Source organism: Oncorhynchus keta, chromosome 35 (genome assembly GCF_023373465.1).
Source record: "Oncorhynchus keta strain PuntledgeMale-10-30-2019 chromosome 35, Oket_V2, whole genome shotgun sequence".
Classification (NCBI taxonomy): Eukaryota; Metazoa; Chordata; class Actinopteri; order Salmoniformes; family Salmonidae; genus Oncorhynchus; species Oncorhynchus keta.
In genome coordinates, this window is record NC_068455.1 from 70,247,158 (window position 1) to 70,264,407 (window position 17,250).

Consider the following 17,250-nt stretch of genomic DNA (forward strand, 5'->3'; position numbering starts at 1 on the left):
TTTTGACTTGAGGTTATTATTTATAGGGTGCCAGGTAGGTTGTGCCTACCAGAGAAAACATTGGTTTCTCCTTTTTAGTTTGGGTGGGAATGAGTCCCATCTGGTCCGTCAAGTCTACACCAATACAAAGGACTTATGTAAAAGTCAGGATGGAAATAAACTTTTCATAAACCCTTAAAACATTGAAAGAACTTCAAAAACAACTATATTCTGTTGCGTGGGTTGTATTAGCAACAACAATGATTACACACACACATATAATAATATCACAATGAGTTCTGGTTCCTCCAGAAATGTCCTGTACCTCGGGCCTAAAAGAGTCCTGCCCGGTAAAGGAGTTCAGTGAACTCAAGTGACTTTTGTCACGCGATGTTTGTCCGTTCATTCCGTGGAGCGTAAACCCAGTATTAAACATACAATCAATATAACAATTACTTTACCACAGAACTTTAAAGCGGATCAACTCTTAATTAAGTCCTCAACTACCACTAACTACACAAATCACAGTATACATCACATCCAAACAAATGAAATACCGTATACAAAAAGGTGGTAGTCAGTCGGTCAGTCAGACAATCCAATCCGCCAATAGATCTCCAGCGGAGAAAGGCCACGAAGAACGGAGAGGTGTAGTCCAGGGACGCAAAGAGTGGATCCGATCCTGGGTAAACTCTCTTAGGCTACAAAACACACGTTTAACGGCAACAAAACAAACGGAATAGAAAGCTTCGGAACTGAGGTTGAACACATCCTCATGCACGTCTCCATCACAACCCCACTTTCGTGCAGCTGATGCTGGCTATTTAATTAGAATTAAAGGGAAAGCGCCCTATTGGAAGGAGCTGCACTGAGACGGTTCAGAAAAATTCAGGGCCGTCACACACCCCTCCCCTGGAAAAAGCCGACCATTGCCCTGGAAGGCACATCTTGGTCGGGAAACCGAGAAAGGTCTCCTCATCACTTTCCTCTACAAAAATATTCATTACTTTTTGGAGCTCACGCTCCTCAGCTGAGGAGTCACAGGCCTTAAGGTGCGAGACTTCTGGGTCTGGGAATCCGAGAAAAGTATCCTCACTATCCTCTTCAAAGATATCCAGGACCTTGCGGCGCTCAATCGCCTCAATTCCTCAGCCGAGGGGGTAACAGGCCTTAAGGCGTGAGACATGGACGATGCGCATATCTTCACCTGTGTCCTCTTTCACCACTCGGTAGTTCAAAGGGCCCATCTGCTCCACAATCCTATATGGTCCTTGCCATTTAGGAGCGAGCTTGGCCGAGAAGAATTGTTCAGCTTTCGAGTAAGGATGAGAGCGAAGCCACACCCGATCACGAAGCTGGAACTGCATGTCTCGTCTGTTCTTATCATAATTTCTCTTCTGCTTGAGTCGAGCCTGGATCATGTTCTTTGAGACAAGAGCTCTCAAGTCATGGAGATGGCCTACCTGGTCATAGCAAGCAGCGTCTGGAGTAAGCTGCTGGGGCTGTAGCACCATATCCAAGGGTCCTCGGAGAGGACGACTTAGGTTCAGCTCTGCAGGTGTGACTCCAGTGGACTCTTGCACAGCAGAATTCAGGGCAAATCGAAACTCGTGAAGGTGCTTGTCCCAGTGTTTGTGCTGGGTCCCTACATAGGAAGCAATCATTGTCTTCAAGGTTCGATTTACTCTCTCAGTGAGATTGGTCTGTGGGTGATAGGCCGTGGTCAACTTCTGCCTCAGGTTCCATCTTTGGCAGGTCTCCTCAAAGAGATCAGAGACAAATTGGGAACCTCGATCAGACAGGATGTAATCAGGCACTCCCCAGCGAGTCAGGATCTCTTTCGTAAGGATGTTAGAGACGGTCCTTGCTGTGGCCTGACGCAGGGAAAAGAGTTCCACCCACTTTGAATAGTAATCAACAAAAACAAGTATGTACACATTCTGATTGGAGCTTCTAGGAAATGGACCCATCAAATCCACTCCTAACATTTCCCAAGGTCGGGTAACCACCGTTTGCTGCAACTTGCCAGCAGGCTTTCTACCTTCTGGTTTGTACATTTGACAAACCTGACAATTTCGGATGTGTGACTTCACATCCATGCTCAGATGTGGCCAGTAGAGTAACGCTTGCAACCGCTTGTAGGTTTTGAACCTGCCCAAATGACCAGCTAATGGGTCTTCATGGAAATGTTGAAGCAGTTGTAGGCGTAGAGTGTCCGGTATGTACATTTGGTAGAGTGTTCTGTGAGGTAGTTGTACGACTCGGTAGACTTTATCTTCAATGATGGTCAGCTTTGTGGTAGGATTGACCATCTTTTCTCCATCTTCCAGGATAGTCTGGTACAAAGCCTGTACTTCTGGATCATCCTGTTGAGCTTTCCATATGGCCTCATCAGAGATGGGAAAGTCTGTTTTGGGCGAGTCTCGACTGCTTGACAGGACAGTAGCACATGTAAGATCAGGGCCACCGTTATCACAAGTAGGAGCTCTGGACAAGGCATCTGGAACAGTGTTGTATTTTCCTTTCCTGTATTCCACTGCAAATGTGAACTCTTGCAACCGTAGAGCCCATCTTATGAGTCTGGTGCTTGGTTTGTTGGTCTTGAACACCCACACAAGGGAGGAATGGTCAGTGACCACAGTGAAGTGTCTTCCCTCCAAGTAGTACCTCCACTTTTCCAAAGCCCAGACCACTGCAAGGCACTCTTGCTCTGTTGTGGAGTAGTTCCGTTCTGCTCCATTCAATGTCCGACTGGCGAACGCTAGCACTTCTTCAGTGCCAAGTCCAGTCTGTTGGACTAGGACAGCACCAAGTCAACATCACTTGCATCAGTGTAAACAACAAAGGGCAATCAAAGTTGGGATGACCTAAAATGGGAGGTGTGACGAGATGTCGTTTCAGGGTTTCAAAGGAAGTCTGGCACTCTGCCGTCCATTGGAATTTCGCTCCTTTTCGCTTCATCGCGTTGAGGGTTCTGCCACCTGGGAGAAGTTCGACACAAACCGATGGTACCATCCAGCCATACCAAGGAACCGTTGAAGGGCCTTGAGTGTGGTTGGCACAGAAAGTCTTGTACAGCCTTTGTCTTTTCAGGATCCACATGAATGCCGTCGAAAGACACAATATGGCCAAGGAACTTCAGGGAGGTTTGGCAGAAGTTGCTCTTCTTCATATTTAAGGTCAGACCAGCTTCTCTTAGCTTGTCCAACACTGCTTGAAGATCTTGAAAGTGTCTTTCTCTGTTCTGAGTAGATAATTATATCGTCAGGTAGACGAAACAGATCTTCCCTTTGAGCTCACCTAACGCAATCTCCATGAGTCTTTGGAAAGTGGCAGGGGCATTCTTTAATCCAAGGGCATCACCTTAAAGGAAAACAAGCCCTCGGCACAGACAAACGCAGTCTTGTCCTTGCTTTCCTGGTCCATCTCAACCTGCCAATAACCACTATTGAGGTCAAGGGTAGTGAACACAACAGCGCCAGACAATGACTCCAGGATCTCATGGATGGTGGGAAGAGGATAGGCATCAGTCTGGGAAACATTGTTGGTCTTCCTATAGTCCACACAAAATCTAAGACCACCAGTCTTTTTTGGGATGAGGACAACAGGAGCAGCCCAGGGAGAGGAGGAACGTTCTATTATATCTTGGGTTAACATATCATTTATGAGTCCCTTTTGGATGATTAGCTTCGCTGGGGACAAACGATATGGCTTTTGCTTGATCGGCATTTCCTGTGTAAGGAATATTTTGTGCTTCAGGAGCCTGGTGCGTCCCAGCTTTGAAGTACATACATCAGCATTATTCTGCAGCTGTTCCAACAGCCTTAACTCCTCTGGCTGTTCCAGCTGAGCTCTTCTCACAGCCTGTAAAGGAGATCGTCAGAAGGATTATCGAGGGTTAGTGGTACCGGAGCAATGGCAGAAGACTGCCACATTTGAACCCCAATCATGTAACTTCATAGCTTCTGATTGGAAGAAATGCTTCTCGCTCGGATTGTATGGAAACCAGTAGCAATTGTGTGCGATATCAATCTGGACACCACTGAAGTACATGAAATCAATTCCCAACACGACAGGAAAAGCAAGGTTCCTGGTTTGTAGGATAACAGAAGGAATCATATAGGAGTGGTTACACAGGCGGAACTCTACCTCACTCCATCCAAGTGGTCGTCTAGCCTCACCATCAGCCAGATAGAGTGGACCTTCTGTCCACGGCTTCAAGTTGTATTGTGGACCGTTAACCTCCTTCCACAGTTTCTCATTGAGCAGTGTGTAGGATGACCCGGTATCCAAGATGGCTCTTCCTGTCCATGGGCCTATGGACAGGGGTAACACCAGTTGGTGCGGTATTAACTGAAAGGAAGGGGATGTCGATGGGGGCGTAGGCAGTGACTCTTGGGGTTTCAGCTCTGGTTAAAGCACCCAGAGAAGGATGGTCATTGCTGCGAAGAGAGTTAGGTGTGTTGGCCTGTTGTGATTTGTGGTTTCTGGAAGGGTTTACTTGATACGGTCTTGGACATGTAGCTGAAGAATGTCCCTTTTGGCTACATCTCAACAAAACATGAGAGGGTCTTGGCTGGAGACTCTGGCTGTTGTTGATGGTCTGTCTTGGGTAACTGTTTGGGTGTCTGTTTCTTTCTCTGGTCATATTGCTGTTGGCATTCTCTGTCCTTCTCAAACTGCTGTCCCAAGCGAACCAGTCCATCGACAGTGGTGACTCGTTCTCGGAGTTGACTGGCTAGTAGTGGGTTGATGTTCTTCAAGATCAATTTAATGACCTCTTCCTCCTCAATGCCAGGTTTCCACCTTCTGCACAGGGAGTGGTAACCGTATGCAAAGTCACGGATACTCTCTTTCTCTCCTTGTACTCGATTTCTGACTCTGTCTGCCAATTCATCTGTGTAGTCCTCAGATAGAAATGCAGAGGAAAACTTGGCCTCAAAGTCAGCCCAGGAGGTAGTGGTGAGGCGTGCCACATCCCACCAGTCTCGAGCTGTCCCATGCAACACATTCCTCAATGTGGCAAGGAGTTCTTCGTCAGCCAGGGGATTGAGGGCAAGAAAGTCACGACATCTTTCTAGATACATTAGCGGATCAGGACTGTCATCTTTTTTTCCCAAGGTGGGAAATTGCAATTTAATGGGCATCGCCCCCACATGACGTCTACTCAAATCACCATGAACAAACGAGCTAGGAGGGATTGAGGAAGTAGAGGGGAGGGCGTTATCGGACAATGAAAATGAACACCAGGATGCATGGTGGATTGCATCCTGCAAGGGGTGGCTGCAGCATGGCCTGGTCTTGGCTGTTCAGAGGTGCCAGCTTGGCCCTCAGTGGTCTGAACTGAAGTGGACACCAGGGAAACTCTGTGTAAGGAGTTGTGCCTAATGGAGGCCATGTCCACAGACACGTCATCCAACATTTTAACACAATTAGAGAGCTCTGTCTGCAAGTGGTCTACAGTGTTAACCATGGGAGAAAAAACAGAATTAACGTCCTTGAGGACCTCAGTGTGGTGATGTTGCAGGCGCCATTGGAGAGTGGCAGTGAGTTGGTTTCGTTGGTAGTCAAACTGCCTGTCCATGGCACCAGTCATTTCCGTCTTCCACTCTCACTGAGCTCTGTCAGCGTGTGGGTTAGAGTGCTCAGTGAGTTTCTGAATTCCATGGCACTCTGTTGTTGCTCTTCCCTCAGACATTTGAATTTATGGTGGATAAGAGTTTGGAGATGTTGTTGAGTCCGACGAATATCAAGGATGTCACCTTGAAGTTGTAAGACTACAACCTCTGGAGATAAACCAGACAATGGAGGAAGGTTGGGTGTCAGAGGGAGGACTAGCTCAGTACTTCCACACAGATCCATGTCAATAAGTGAGTAACTGGTTAGACCTCCTGTGGCCTGTGGCTCAGGCCGAGCATTCAGATTCCCAGGGCTCTGGCCCAAATCAACTCCATTATCTCCATTCACATTATGATTTGTATTGTCAGCTTGATGGTCAGAATGGCCCTGTGTATTCCCATTGACAGGTATGACATGGATGAGCACATTATCTTGGGGTGAATCCATTGTTTTAATTCCACACAAAATATTTGCTTTGGTTAGTTCTCAATGTTGAGCTGTCCCATCTGGGGTGCCATTTTTATGTAACGGTTTTGACTTGAGGTTATTATTTATAGGGGTGCCAGGTAGGTTGTGCCTACCAGAGAAAACATTGGTTTCTCCTTTTAGTTTGGGTGGGAATGAGTCCCATCTGGTCCGTCAAGTCTACACCAATACAAAGGACTTATGTAAAAGTCAGGATGGAAATAAACTTTTCATAAACCCTTAAAACATTGGAAAGAACTTCAAAAACAACTATATTCTGTTGCGTGGGTTGTATTAGCAACAACAATGATTACACACACACATATAATAACATCACAATGAGTTCTGGTTCCTCCAGAAATGTCCTGTACCTCGGGCCTAAAAGAGTCCTGCCCGGTAAAGGAGTTCAGTGAACTCAAGTGACTTTTGTCACGCGATGTTTGTCCGTTCATTCCGTGGAGCGTAAACCCAGTTATTAAACATACAATCAATATAACAATTACTTTACCACAGAACTTTAAAGCGGATCAACTCTTAATTAAGTCCTCAACTACCACTAACTACACAAATCACAGTATACATCACATCCAAACAAATGAAATACCGTATACAAAAAGGTGGTAGTCAGTCGGTCAGTCAGACAATCCAATCCGCCAATAGATCTCCAGCGGAGAAAGGCCACGAAGAACGGAGAGGTGTAGTCCAGGGACGCAAGAGTGGATCCGATCCTGGGTAAACTCTCTTAGGCTACAAAACACACGTTTAACGGCAACAAAACAAACGGAATAAGAAGCTTCGGAACTCAGGGTTGAACACATCCTCATGCACGTCTCCATCACAACCCCACTTTCGTGCAGCTGATGCTGGCTATTTAATGGGAATTAAAGGGAAAGCGCCCTATTGGAAGGAGCTGCACTGAGACGGTTCAGAAAAATTCAGGGCCGTCACAATGCGCACATGCGCGCACACACACACACAGTATAGTGCCGCACACACAATTGTGCGTGTATTCAAGCATGTCGGCAATTCCATATATTCATGTATATATGGAATTGCACTAAACTGCATCCACTGGTCTATATTAGTAATGTCCTTGGAACTTAATGGATTGTAAAGATAATATCTGGGTGACTTTATCTGACTCCACCATAGAAGTACATTGTTTAAAAACATACAAATGTACAATCCTAGAGAAGGCTAGGGGAAAAGTCTCTTTATTCACAAAGTGAGTTTATTACATAAAGATGTTAATCAAACAGAGCAGTAAAGTGACAGAAATATGCTATTATGATCATAACAATAATGTCTTCAAAAACATTTCTCCCACATTACCAATTTTGATCAAATTAAGGATACAACATTGGGAATTAAAATGTTACAACAGTTGAAATCTAAATCTTAAATCTTACCTTTGCAATAAATTGTATTTCTATGTTTTCATGTAGCAACGAGGAAGTTACTCCTTTTTCTGTTTCTTTTCTCTCACTTTTCCCTCCCTGTCAAGCATTCTCTCACTCTCACATGCTCTCTACACCCCACCCTCTCGCTCTCTCACACCTCTCTGTCTCTCTCCCTCCTTTCCTCTCCCTCCTTTCCCTCTTTCTAACCCTGCTCTCTTTCTCTCCCAGGGAACCCCTGTGTTCAAACAGACATTTAATCATATCACATACACGAGCATCACATACAACGACTGTTTTGTTTTGCCCGCAACCGCCTACCTGTTCTACACTCCTCCCTTTTCTCTCTATCCTCTCATTTCTTTGTTTCTCCTCAAAATGTAGACAGCTAGTAAGAAAACAATCTCAAGGTGAGATTGCGCATTAAGCTATGAAATATAAGAATCAATTCTACCAAATCTGGATACAAAATCATAATTTAACTCTTATGCTTATGTCATTGGTTCTGTCCATCAACACAGGTAGTATTTTTCAGAAGTATCTCTCAAAGTCCCTTGTCAGATAACAGCCTCAGAAGTGTTGCGAAACAGAGCCAACAGATGATTGACGGCTCCTCCCAGCCAACGCCAGAGCCGCGGGCGGGATATTAGACCTCACAACTTCCTGTATAGGCCCCGCCTCCCCTTCCACAGAACAGATAACCAATGGGGCAGTGTTCTTCCCGTCGTCATGGAGACAGGGGTTAAAATACGGATACAGTGTCTCAGTGAAGCCGCATCCCCTGTAACTATAAATATGAGCCTTCGCCTCCATATTGTAAAAGGAGACCAATCCCTCCTCGAAATCCACAAACACCCCAACCTTCCGCGGCTTCTTTCTCAGGTGAAGGGGGACAGATGGCCCGGCACATGCGCTAAGATGGCTGCCTTTCCTCCGGCACACAGCCCAGTAGCCTTGGTCCGGCCTCACCGTGACACTCCCCTTCCTGTTGACAGACTCTTTAGCCACGCCCACATCCCAGTCTGTCTTGTCGCCCACCTGAAGAGCAGGGGTAGACAGACAGCAGTTCAATTTAAAATGTTTCTTCTCCCTGCACTTTAATGTTGAGAGGGAGAGTCATGCCTATTCTCATATAACATTCATAGTATTTTTGGTTGCGCCAAAGCTCATGTTGGTTACTTTAGATTAGTTTGCTTTTTAAATCATCACCTACCTGGACTACCCAGTAGTGCCTCCCGGTGGCAAAGCCTTGCTTTCCCAGCACACAGACGCAGGAGTCAAACCTCCGAGGGTCAGCAGGAAGGGAGTGGTTCTGCTGGTATCCCAGACTCACCTGCTTCCCGTCGGAGGACAGGACGAGCCACGAGGCGGCTGTGACTGGATCCAGAGTGACGTTCACTGTGGAAGGTCAAAGTTATTGTACGTAAGTTATGTAAGTTAAATGTAAGATATGTATGTTTTGAAATATGATATTTCAATGGAATCTTATTTACACAATAATGTATCAATTGATTAATTGATTGATTGGCTAATTTACTGACTGATTAAATGATTCATTCATTCATTTACACACACAAGCATTGACTCACCTGCATATTGCTGGGTTCTCCTCAGCTCTGGAATAAGAATGAATAAGTATTAACAATAAAAATGCAATAAAAACCTTGTTGCCCTAGTTACAACATGAGTGAATATAGCATATAATATATGCTTAATATATATTACAGCAGTAAATATACTAACCCGCTTCACATAATCTATTTTCAAAGTCTCTGCAGGTGTCCACAAGCTGAGACATAGCAGCCCTCACAGTATCCACACATAGATCGGAGTATACACTGATCTCAGACCAGTCCTTGGTGGGTGGAGGAGTGGAGAGAGAGGGAAAACTCTACAAAAGAGTATAACATTCAATTAAAATGAATTAAATTAGATTCAAATGTATTTATCCCCTCAGAGTGGAAATTAAGAAAGGCAGGGTCATTGTACAACATCACATGTTATATCAATGTGTCAGTATTAAGATAAATGACATTGACCTGTAGGAAGTGGAGCTGGTCCTCTGTGTGTGAGAGCTGCTCCAGCTCAGTGCTTCTTCTCTGTAGTTCAATGATTTCCCGCTCCAGCTCATTGATGAGCCCTTCAGCGCGCCTCTCTGCTGCTTTCTGCTTCTTCTCAATCACCTCGATGAGCTCAGCCTGGCTTCTCTTGATGGAGCACACCAGTTTGCTATAGACTAGTACACTGCCCTCAATCTCCTTTTCAGCACTTATCTACAAGACCAAACAAAGGAAAAAATAATTTAATATTAAAGGCAATGGTTTTGAATGAATTGTCTTGCTAATGTATATTCATAAAAAACAAACATATTGATTAAATAAAACTGCAGAGGACCCAGAGTTGACCCCTGGAGTACACCACATAGATGAAAACAATAACAGTCAGGATGCTTATCATAAGAACTCACTCTACTGACAAAGTGTCCGATCCTTAAGAGGTTTTAAAGGTGCTACATGTAGAATGTTTCACCCATGTGGAAGCTAGGTGACTTGCAACAATTCTTCAGCTGGATATAAACAAATCTTCCACCTCCCCTGCATTCAATTTCCCCGCAACAAAGTGGAGAGGTTAGTGCTATCCGATATCGCAAGGATCCCAAATAGCATGAACCATGGTGGAGACTACTTTAATTTCAAACAAGCATAAAAACAATATTTTTGGTTATGGAAAATATATTTCACAGTGATTTAGATACTATAATGATTGCCTACATTATTTAGTCCTTGTGTTCTCACCTAAACTGAAATTGAGTGAAGAGTGCCAAATTCTAGCAACCAGGAAATGACAGAGTGATTTCTACATTGGCCGCTTGCCCCAGTCTTCCATTGTTCGTTGTACTTGTGGCGGAGATGACTACACCTTTTAGTGATGCCGATGTAAGAGAGGGAGGGTGAAATTTTCCCATCTTGAGAACAGAAGCAAGTCTGGCATTTGTTGTCAAATAGAGAGTGTATATTTTAGAATTTTGTGTTGGCCCAAAATAATTTTTGGTTGAAAAAATATTGTGAAACACTATCATTCCACTATTACTGCAGATGTATTATTGACATTTTCTTAAATTACAATGCAAATACATGTAGCTCCTTTAAAAACAGTTTGAAATATTACAAATTCAGAAGACCCAGAGTTGAGCCTTGGGGTACCCCCCAACAGTCAGGATGCTTATCCTAAGAACTCACTTTGCTGAGCTCCACTGAGTGTTTGATCTCATCCATCTTCCTCAGTCTGTCCTGAACCATCTTCAACAGATCTCCTTCAGTCTTCTTCATCTGAGTCTGTGAAGAAAAAACTGTAGGACTGGTCTGCAAAACTTTGATACAAGACACAATTTGGTAACACTATATTTAAAGCCTGCAGGCATTATTTTTTATTATGAACTAGGTGGTTCAAACCCTGAATGCTGATTGGCTGACCAAGGGTATGACAAAATAGGTATTTTTACTGCTCTAATTACATCGTTAAGCAATTTATAATAGCAAAAATGCACCTCATGGGGTTGTGGTATATGGCCAATACACCACGACTAAGGGCTGTATCCAGGCACTCTGAGTTGCGTCTTGCCAAAGAATGGCCTTAGCCGTGGTATTTTGGCCATACACCATACCCCCACAGGCGTTTTTGATTAAATATAATATGTAAGGCTTATTTTACAGTAGTAGTCAAAAGTTTGGACACACCTATTCATTCAAGGGTTTTTCTTTATTTATACTATGTTCTACATTCTACTCTCAACCAGCATCATGAGGTAGTCACCTGGAATGCATTTCAATTAACAGGTGTGCCTTATTAAAAGTACATTTGTGGAATTTCTTTCCTTCTTAATGAGTTTGTGCCAATCATTTGTGTCGTGACAAGGTAGGGGTGGTATACAGAATATAGCCCTATTTGGTAAAATACTAAGTCTATATTACAGCAATAAAAGCTCAAACAAGCAAAGAGAAATGACAGTCCATCATGACTTTAAGACATGAAGGTCAATCAATCCGGAACATTTCAGGAACTTTGAAAGTTTCTTCAAGTAGAGTCGCAAAAACCATCAAGTGCTATGATGAAACTGGCTCTCACGAGGACCACCACAGGAAAGGAAGACCCAGAGTTACCTCTGCCTCAGAGGATAATCAACAAGCTATGGACCCTGGGACTTAAAATCTCCCTCAGCAACTGGATCATGGACTTCCTGACGGGCCTTCCCCAGGTGGTAAGGGTAGGTAACAATACATTCGCCCTGCTGATCCTCAACACAGGGGCCCCTCAGGGGTGCGTGTTCAGTCCCCTCTTATACTCCCTGTTCACTCATGACTGCATGGCTAGGAACGCCTCCAACACCATCATTAGGTTTGCAGATGACACAACAGTGATCACTGACAATGATGAGACAGCCTATAGGGAGGAGGTCACAGACCTGACCGTGTAGTGCCAGGACAACAACCACTCCCTCAACGTAATCAAGACAAAGGAGATGATTGAGGACTACAGGAAAAGGAGGCCCGAGCACGCCCCCATTCTCATCGATGGGCTTTAGTGGAGCAGGTTGAGAACTTCAAGTTCCTTGGTGTCCACATCAAAAACAAACTAACATTGTCCAAGCACACCAAGACAGTCGTGAAGAGGGCATGACAAAACCTATTCCCCTTCAGGAGACTGAAAAGATTTGGCATGAGTCCTCAGATCCTCAAAAGGTTCTACAGCTGCACCATCGAGAGCATCCTGACAAGTTGCATCACTGCCTGGTATGGCAACTGCTCAGCCTCCGACCGCCAGGCACAACAGAGGGTAGTGCGCATGGCCCAATACATCACTGGGGCAAAGATTCCTGCCATCCAGGACCTCTATACCAGGCGGTGTCAGAGGAAGGCCTTGAAAAGTGTCAAAGACTCCAGCTACCCTAGTCATAGACTGTTCTCTCTGCTACCGCTCGGCAAGCAGTACCGGAGCGCCAAGTCTAGGTCCAAGAGGATTCTAAACAACTTCTACACATTTACTCTGTACCGATACCCCCTGTATATAGTCTATTGTTATTTTACTGCTGCTCTTTATTTACTTATTCCTTTTATTTTTATTCTTATCCATATTTTTTAAACTGCATTGTTTGTTAGGGACTTGTAAGTAATCATTTCACTTGCTGTATTCGGCACATGTGACTAATACAATTTGATTTCATTCGATAAGTTCAGTAGAGTTACTAGCCTCATAAATTGCAGCCTAAATAAATGCTTCACAGAGTTCACACATCTCAGCATCAACTGTTCAGAGGACACTGTGAATTAGGCCTTCATGGTCGAATTGCTGCAAAGTGTTAGATTCTGGGTTAAACTTGGAACATTGTTATACTCGGAAGTATAGTGTCTAAGGAAGTGAAAGAGACTGGTTTTACATCAGAAGTTAATGGTTATCTGTAGGAACCAGATGGCTTTGGAATGTGTTGGGTCACAGGAAGTCACAGGATTGCTATAGGGGATACGGGTGGAGATCTTTGGATTTGGCCTCAAGAGGGTTGAGGTCAGGTCAGATACTCTTAAGGGAGAAACAATGGTTTATTATCCTATCACTTCATCTTCCTGTGGGACCATAACAGATGCAAGGATTGGAGAGAAGGATGAGTAACTAAATTGGAATATATATATATATATATATATACTTTTGGTGGTGGAAACATGTGTTGTCTGAATGCAGCTGTATTGACCCTCTGGGCAGAATAAACTTGGTTACGCTTTCATAAATATCCGTTCAGGTTTTACTCTGAGAATTGAACCTAACAAAAGAAACCAGTACTAAAGTACATCAATAAGAAGAAGAGATTTGCTTGGGCCAAGAAACATGAGCAACGGACATTAGACCTGTGTAAATCTGTCCTTTGGTCTGATGAGTCTAAATTTGAGATTTTTGGTTCCAACCACTGTGTGACTGTGAGACACAGAGTAGGTGAATGGATGATCTCTGCGTGTGTGACTTCCACCGTGAGGCATAGAGGAGGAGGTGTGATGGTGTGGTGGTGCTTTCCCGGTGACACTGTCAGTGATTTATTTAGAATTCAAGGCACACTTAAACAGTATGGCTACCACAGCATTCTTCAGTGATAGGCCATCCCATCTGGTTTGCGTTTAGTGGGACTATCATTTGTTTTTCAACAAGACAATGAACCAACATACCTCCAGGCTGTATAAGGACTATTTGACCAAGAAGGAAAGTGATGGAGTGCTGCATCAGATGACCTGGCCTCCACAAACAGCCGACCTCAACCCAATTGAGATGGTTTGGGATGAGTTGGACCGCAAAGTGAAGAAAAACCTACCAACAGTGCTCAGCATATGTGGGAACTCCTTCAAGACTGTTGGAAAAGCATTCCAGGTGAAGCTGGTTGAGAGAATGCCAAGAGTGTGCAAAGCTGTCATCAAGGTAAAAGGGTGGCCACTTTGAAGAATCTCAAATATAAAATATATTTGGATTTGTTGAACACTTTTTTGCTTACCATAATTCCATATGTGTTATTTCATAGTGTTGATGTCTTCACTATTATTCTACAATGTAGAAAATAGTAAAAATAAAGAAAAACCCTTGAATGAGTAGGCGTGCCCAAACTTATGACTGGTACTTTGTGTTATGCTTCCCTATGTAGGACATGTTCAACTTACCCTCATCTTCTTGCTCTCTCTCTCCATTGGGATAGTGTTGTGGCCCTTGTGGTCAGTATCATTGCATCTCACACACACCGGTGTCTGGTCCATCCTACAGAACAGCTCCAGGGGCCTCTCGTGCTTCCGGCACAGGCCTCGCGTGGCGAAGGTTGCTGGGTCCGTCAGCCTGTGCCTCTGGAGGGCCGGCTCTCTCTGGTGAGGCCCCAGGTGGTTCTTGCAGTACGACCCCTGACACACCAGACAGGACTTAACAGCTCTCTGCTTCGTCCCGGTACAGACATCGCAGGAAACTGCATCTGGCTCAGAACCGAGCCCTGGTGAACACTGTGACGCTAATACTCCTATGTCTTGATAATCGCCTTCATCTGCCTGCTGGGCTTTGACCTTTATAATATATATCATATAAATAATCATATAAATATTATATTATAATAGTATAATATATACACCTAATATATGCCATACATCACCTTTAGGGACCTCTGGAAGTGCTCAGTGATGTCCTTAAAAACGTGATTGATGCGTAGCTCTGGCCGACGGCGGAAGCTCTCCTTGCAGAGGGGGCACTCGAAGCGCTCCCGGGTGTCCCAGTAGCTTTTGATACAGGTCAGGCAGAAGTTATGACCACACGGGATGGACACGGGGTTGGTGAAGATGTCCAGGCAGATACAGCACAGAAACTGGTCCTCAGACATGAGGGAAGCCATGCCTTCAACAAGACAGAATTGACTGTTTTTAACAGAGCACTTCACCACTTCTCATCATACATATTTTCACAAATGTAGACACCAGAGGAGGCTGGTGAGGGGAGAAGGGCTCATAATAATGAATGGAATGGAACTAATTGAAGGGTATCAAATACATGGAAACCAGGTGATGTGTTTGAGACCATTCCATTGATTCCTTTGCAGCCATTACTATGAGACTATCCTCCCCATGTAAAGTGCCACCACTGGTAGACACTGGTATGGTGCTGGAGAATGAATGTTTAAAAGTAGTGCCGTGTCCCTTTATGTACAGGAATCCTAAAAGCTTGGAATTTAATTTAGTGTGTTTGATTATCCCAAGGACGGAGGGAAAGAAGTCAAGGGAGAGTAATGTGAAACAAAGCAGATACTTTTATACAAATGAAGGCCATGCCCTTGGAGAAAGTTACAGGAACCAGGAACCAAGTAAACAAGATTTTTGTCTGTTACATCACCTTTTATGTATCTTTTTGCATATATACAATTATGTTAAATGAACCTGGACCTGAACCAGTTTCTTTATTTGCATAAGATGTGTTCTTCTGTGACTACTAAACAACAACCAAATGAACCTGACAGGAACATTTTCTGAAAAGCTGCAGCTGACATTTGTGTCATCATAGTCTCATGTTGCCTCCAAAATCACGTCGTTGTCACGCCTGTTTAGGGAAGCCTGCTTCTCCACGAGGTTAGTGTCAAACCATAAACGGGTTTGGTAGCACACAATCTCTAACGTCAGAAAAACAAAACAAACCAGTTGCTCATTGTCACATGACGGGAATGTACTTGTCCCTAGTTTTCTCCTACAGTGACTCAGGTGTTTGGATCACGCCCTATGAAATTGCTCAATAATTATTCTATTCTTGTGTTAATTATTATTATATATATTTTTTTACATGTTACCGACAATGAAATGCTGCTGAGCAGGTGCAGGAAATACAAACAGTCTAATGTATGAGTTTTGTATAATTTCAGCGAGTGTAGCATGCTTCATAACAAGTCAATCTCTTTCAAGAATGAGTATATACATATTTCTATACCACATCTGTTTCAGAGGATTGGATTGCACAAAGAATATATGATTTAATTGTGATATAATTGTGCAATGAATAAAATTGCTTGAAAGTTATCAGCTTCAAGCTTCAAGACTTGGTCAAATCAAGGCTACATAATTAAAGTTATTTACATAATGGTCATTATCTTATAATATATATAATAATAATATCTTCATTGATGTGACTCACCTGTGAGTAATCAGAACTAGGTCGGCAGAAAAAAAGTGTTTTGTCCGGTCCTATTCAACTCAGGTGTGTTCAGTGTGTTGAGATACAAGTGAGCTCTTCCTGTCATAGGTGGAGACATGGTGATATTCAACCACACCTATCCCATCAGAGAATAGACAGTCACCTTAACCCCACCCACATCTGCACATTTTTTAACTGTATTTTGTATGTTTCCTGCATATGTACGAAGATGTTCAAACATACCTAAACCCTCACTGCTCTGGTAGGAGCTGTCCTTAATGTATATATTGCTATAGAAGCAACAAAAAAAACGGTCACAATTGAAATAGTCATCCTTTATTAGAATTAAAAACGGTGACCTTCTAAACCCCACCCACCTTTGTCCTCGCTGTTCTGGGTGAGAGTTAACGTTAAAGTATGTGTTGATATAGAAACAAAAACAATCACAAGTGAAGTTGTCATCCTTTATTAGAATTAGCTTCTAAATTACAATGATCAACACCAATTCCAGCATTTTTTTAAATGTGTAATTACATTTTCTTAATGAATGTACTTAAATCATTATAATTATTTAAAAACCAAGAGGGACAAAATGTAAATACAACTGATACTTTTTGGACCACAATAAAAATAACAATAATACATTTAAAAAACCTTTTGTGTGTTATCCTTAATGATTTTAATCGCATTGTGTCCACATGTGTTGTTGTATTGTGTTTTTAAATTGTCAAATAAATCTTAGCAAATCAATAATTTACCTTAACACACATTAATAACAGACTAAAATGACACAGTTCACACAATATGTCAGAATATATCTAAAGTTAGTATATAAAAGCCAAAGGTTTATAAGTCACATACAGTGCATTCGGGACAAACATACGTATTCAGAACCTTTACTCAGGACTTTGTTGAAGCAGCGATTACAGCCTCCAGTCTTCTTGGGTATGACGCTACAAGCTTGGCACATCTGCTTTTGGGGTGTTTCTCCCATTCTTCTTTGCAGATACTCTCAGGCTCTGTCAGGAGTGTCGCTGCACAGTTGTTTTTAGTTCTCTCCAGAGATGCTAGATCGGGTTCAAGTCGGGGCTCTGGCTGGGAAACT

General features: G+C 43.3%; 3 protein-coding genes across 3 annotated transcripts in view; 1 reads left to right on the top strand and 2 right to left on the bottom strand.

Annotated features, from left to right (window-relative positions):
* The window catches only part of LOC127916151 (cerebellin-1-like), a 17,528-nt gene extending 9,930 nt beyond the window's left edge, over positions 1-7,598 (bottom strand). Inside the window, exon 1 of the mRNA XM_052497506.1 lies at positions 7,473-7,598. The gene's annotated coding sequence lies outside the window, so the exon portion shown is untranslated. The remainder of the gene's footprint in view (positions 1-7,472) is intronic.
* LOC118367991 (proteoglycan 3-like) overlaps positions 1-17,250 on the top strand; it is a 150,989-nt gene that overhangs the window by 60,569 nt on the left and 73,170 nt on the right. The gene's annotated exons all lie outside the window — the stretch shown is intronic.
* On the bottom strand, positions 7,262-16,272 carry LOC118368962 (zinc finger protein RFP-like). The gene is made up of 9 exons (XM_035753466.2): positions 16,146-16,272; positions 14,626-14,864; positions 14,153-14,539; positions 10,700-10,795; positions 9,500-9,733; positions 9,204-9,351; positions 9,050-9,076; positions 8,674-8,858; positions 7,262-8,498 (listed from the first exon to the last, which is right to left on the bottom strand). Exons 2-9 carry the CDS (start codon positions 14,860-14,862, stop codon positions 8,031-8,033), a joined length of 1,782 nt encoding a protein of 593 aa, XP_035609359.1. The 5' UTR covers positions 14,863-14,864; positions 16,146-16,272; the 3' UTR covers positions 7,262-8,030.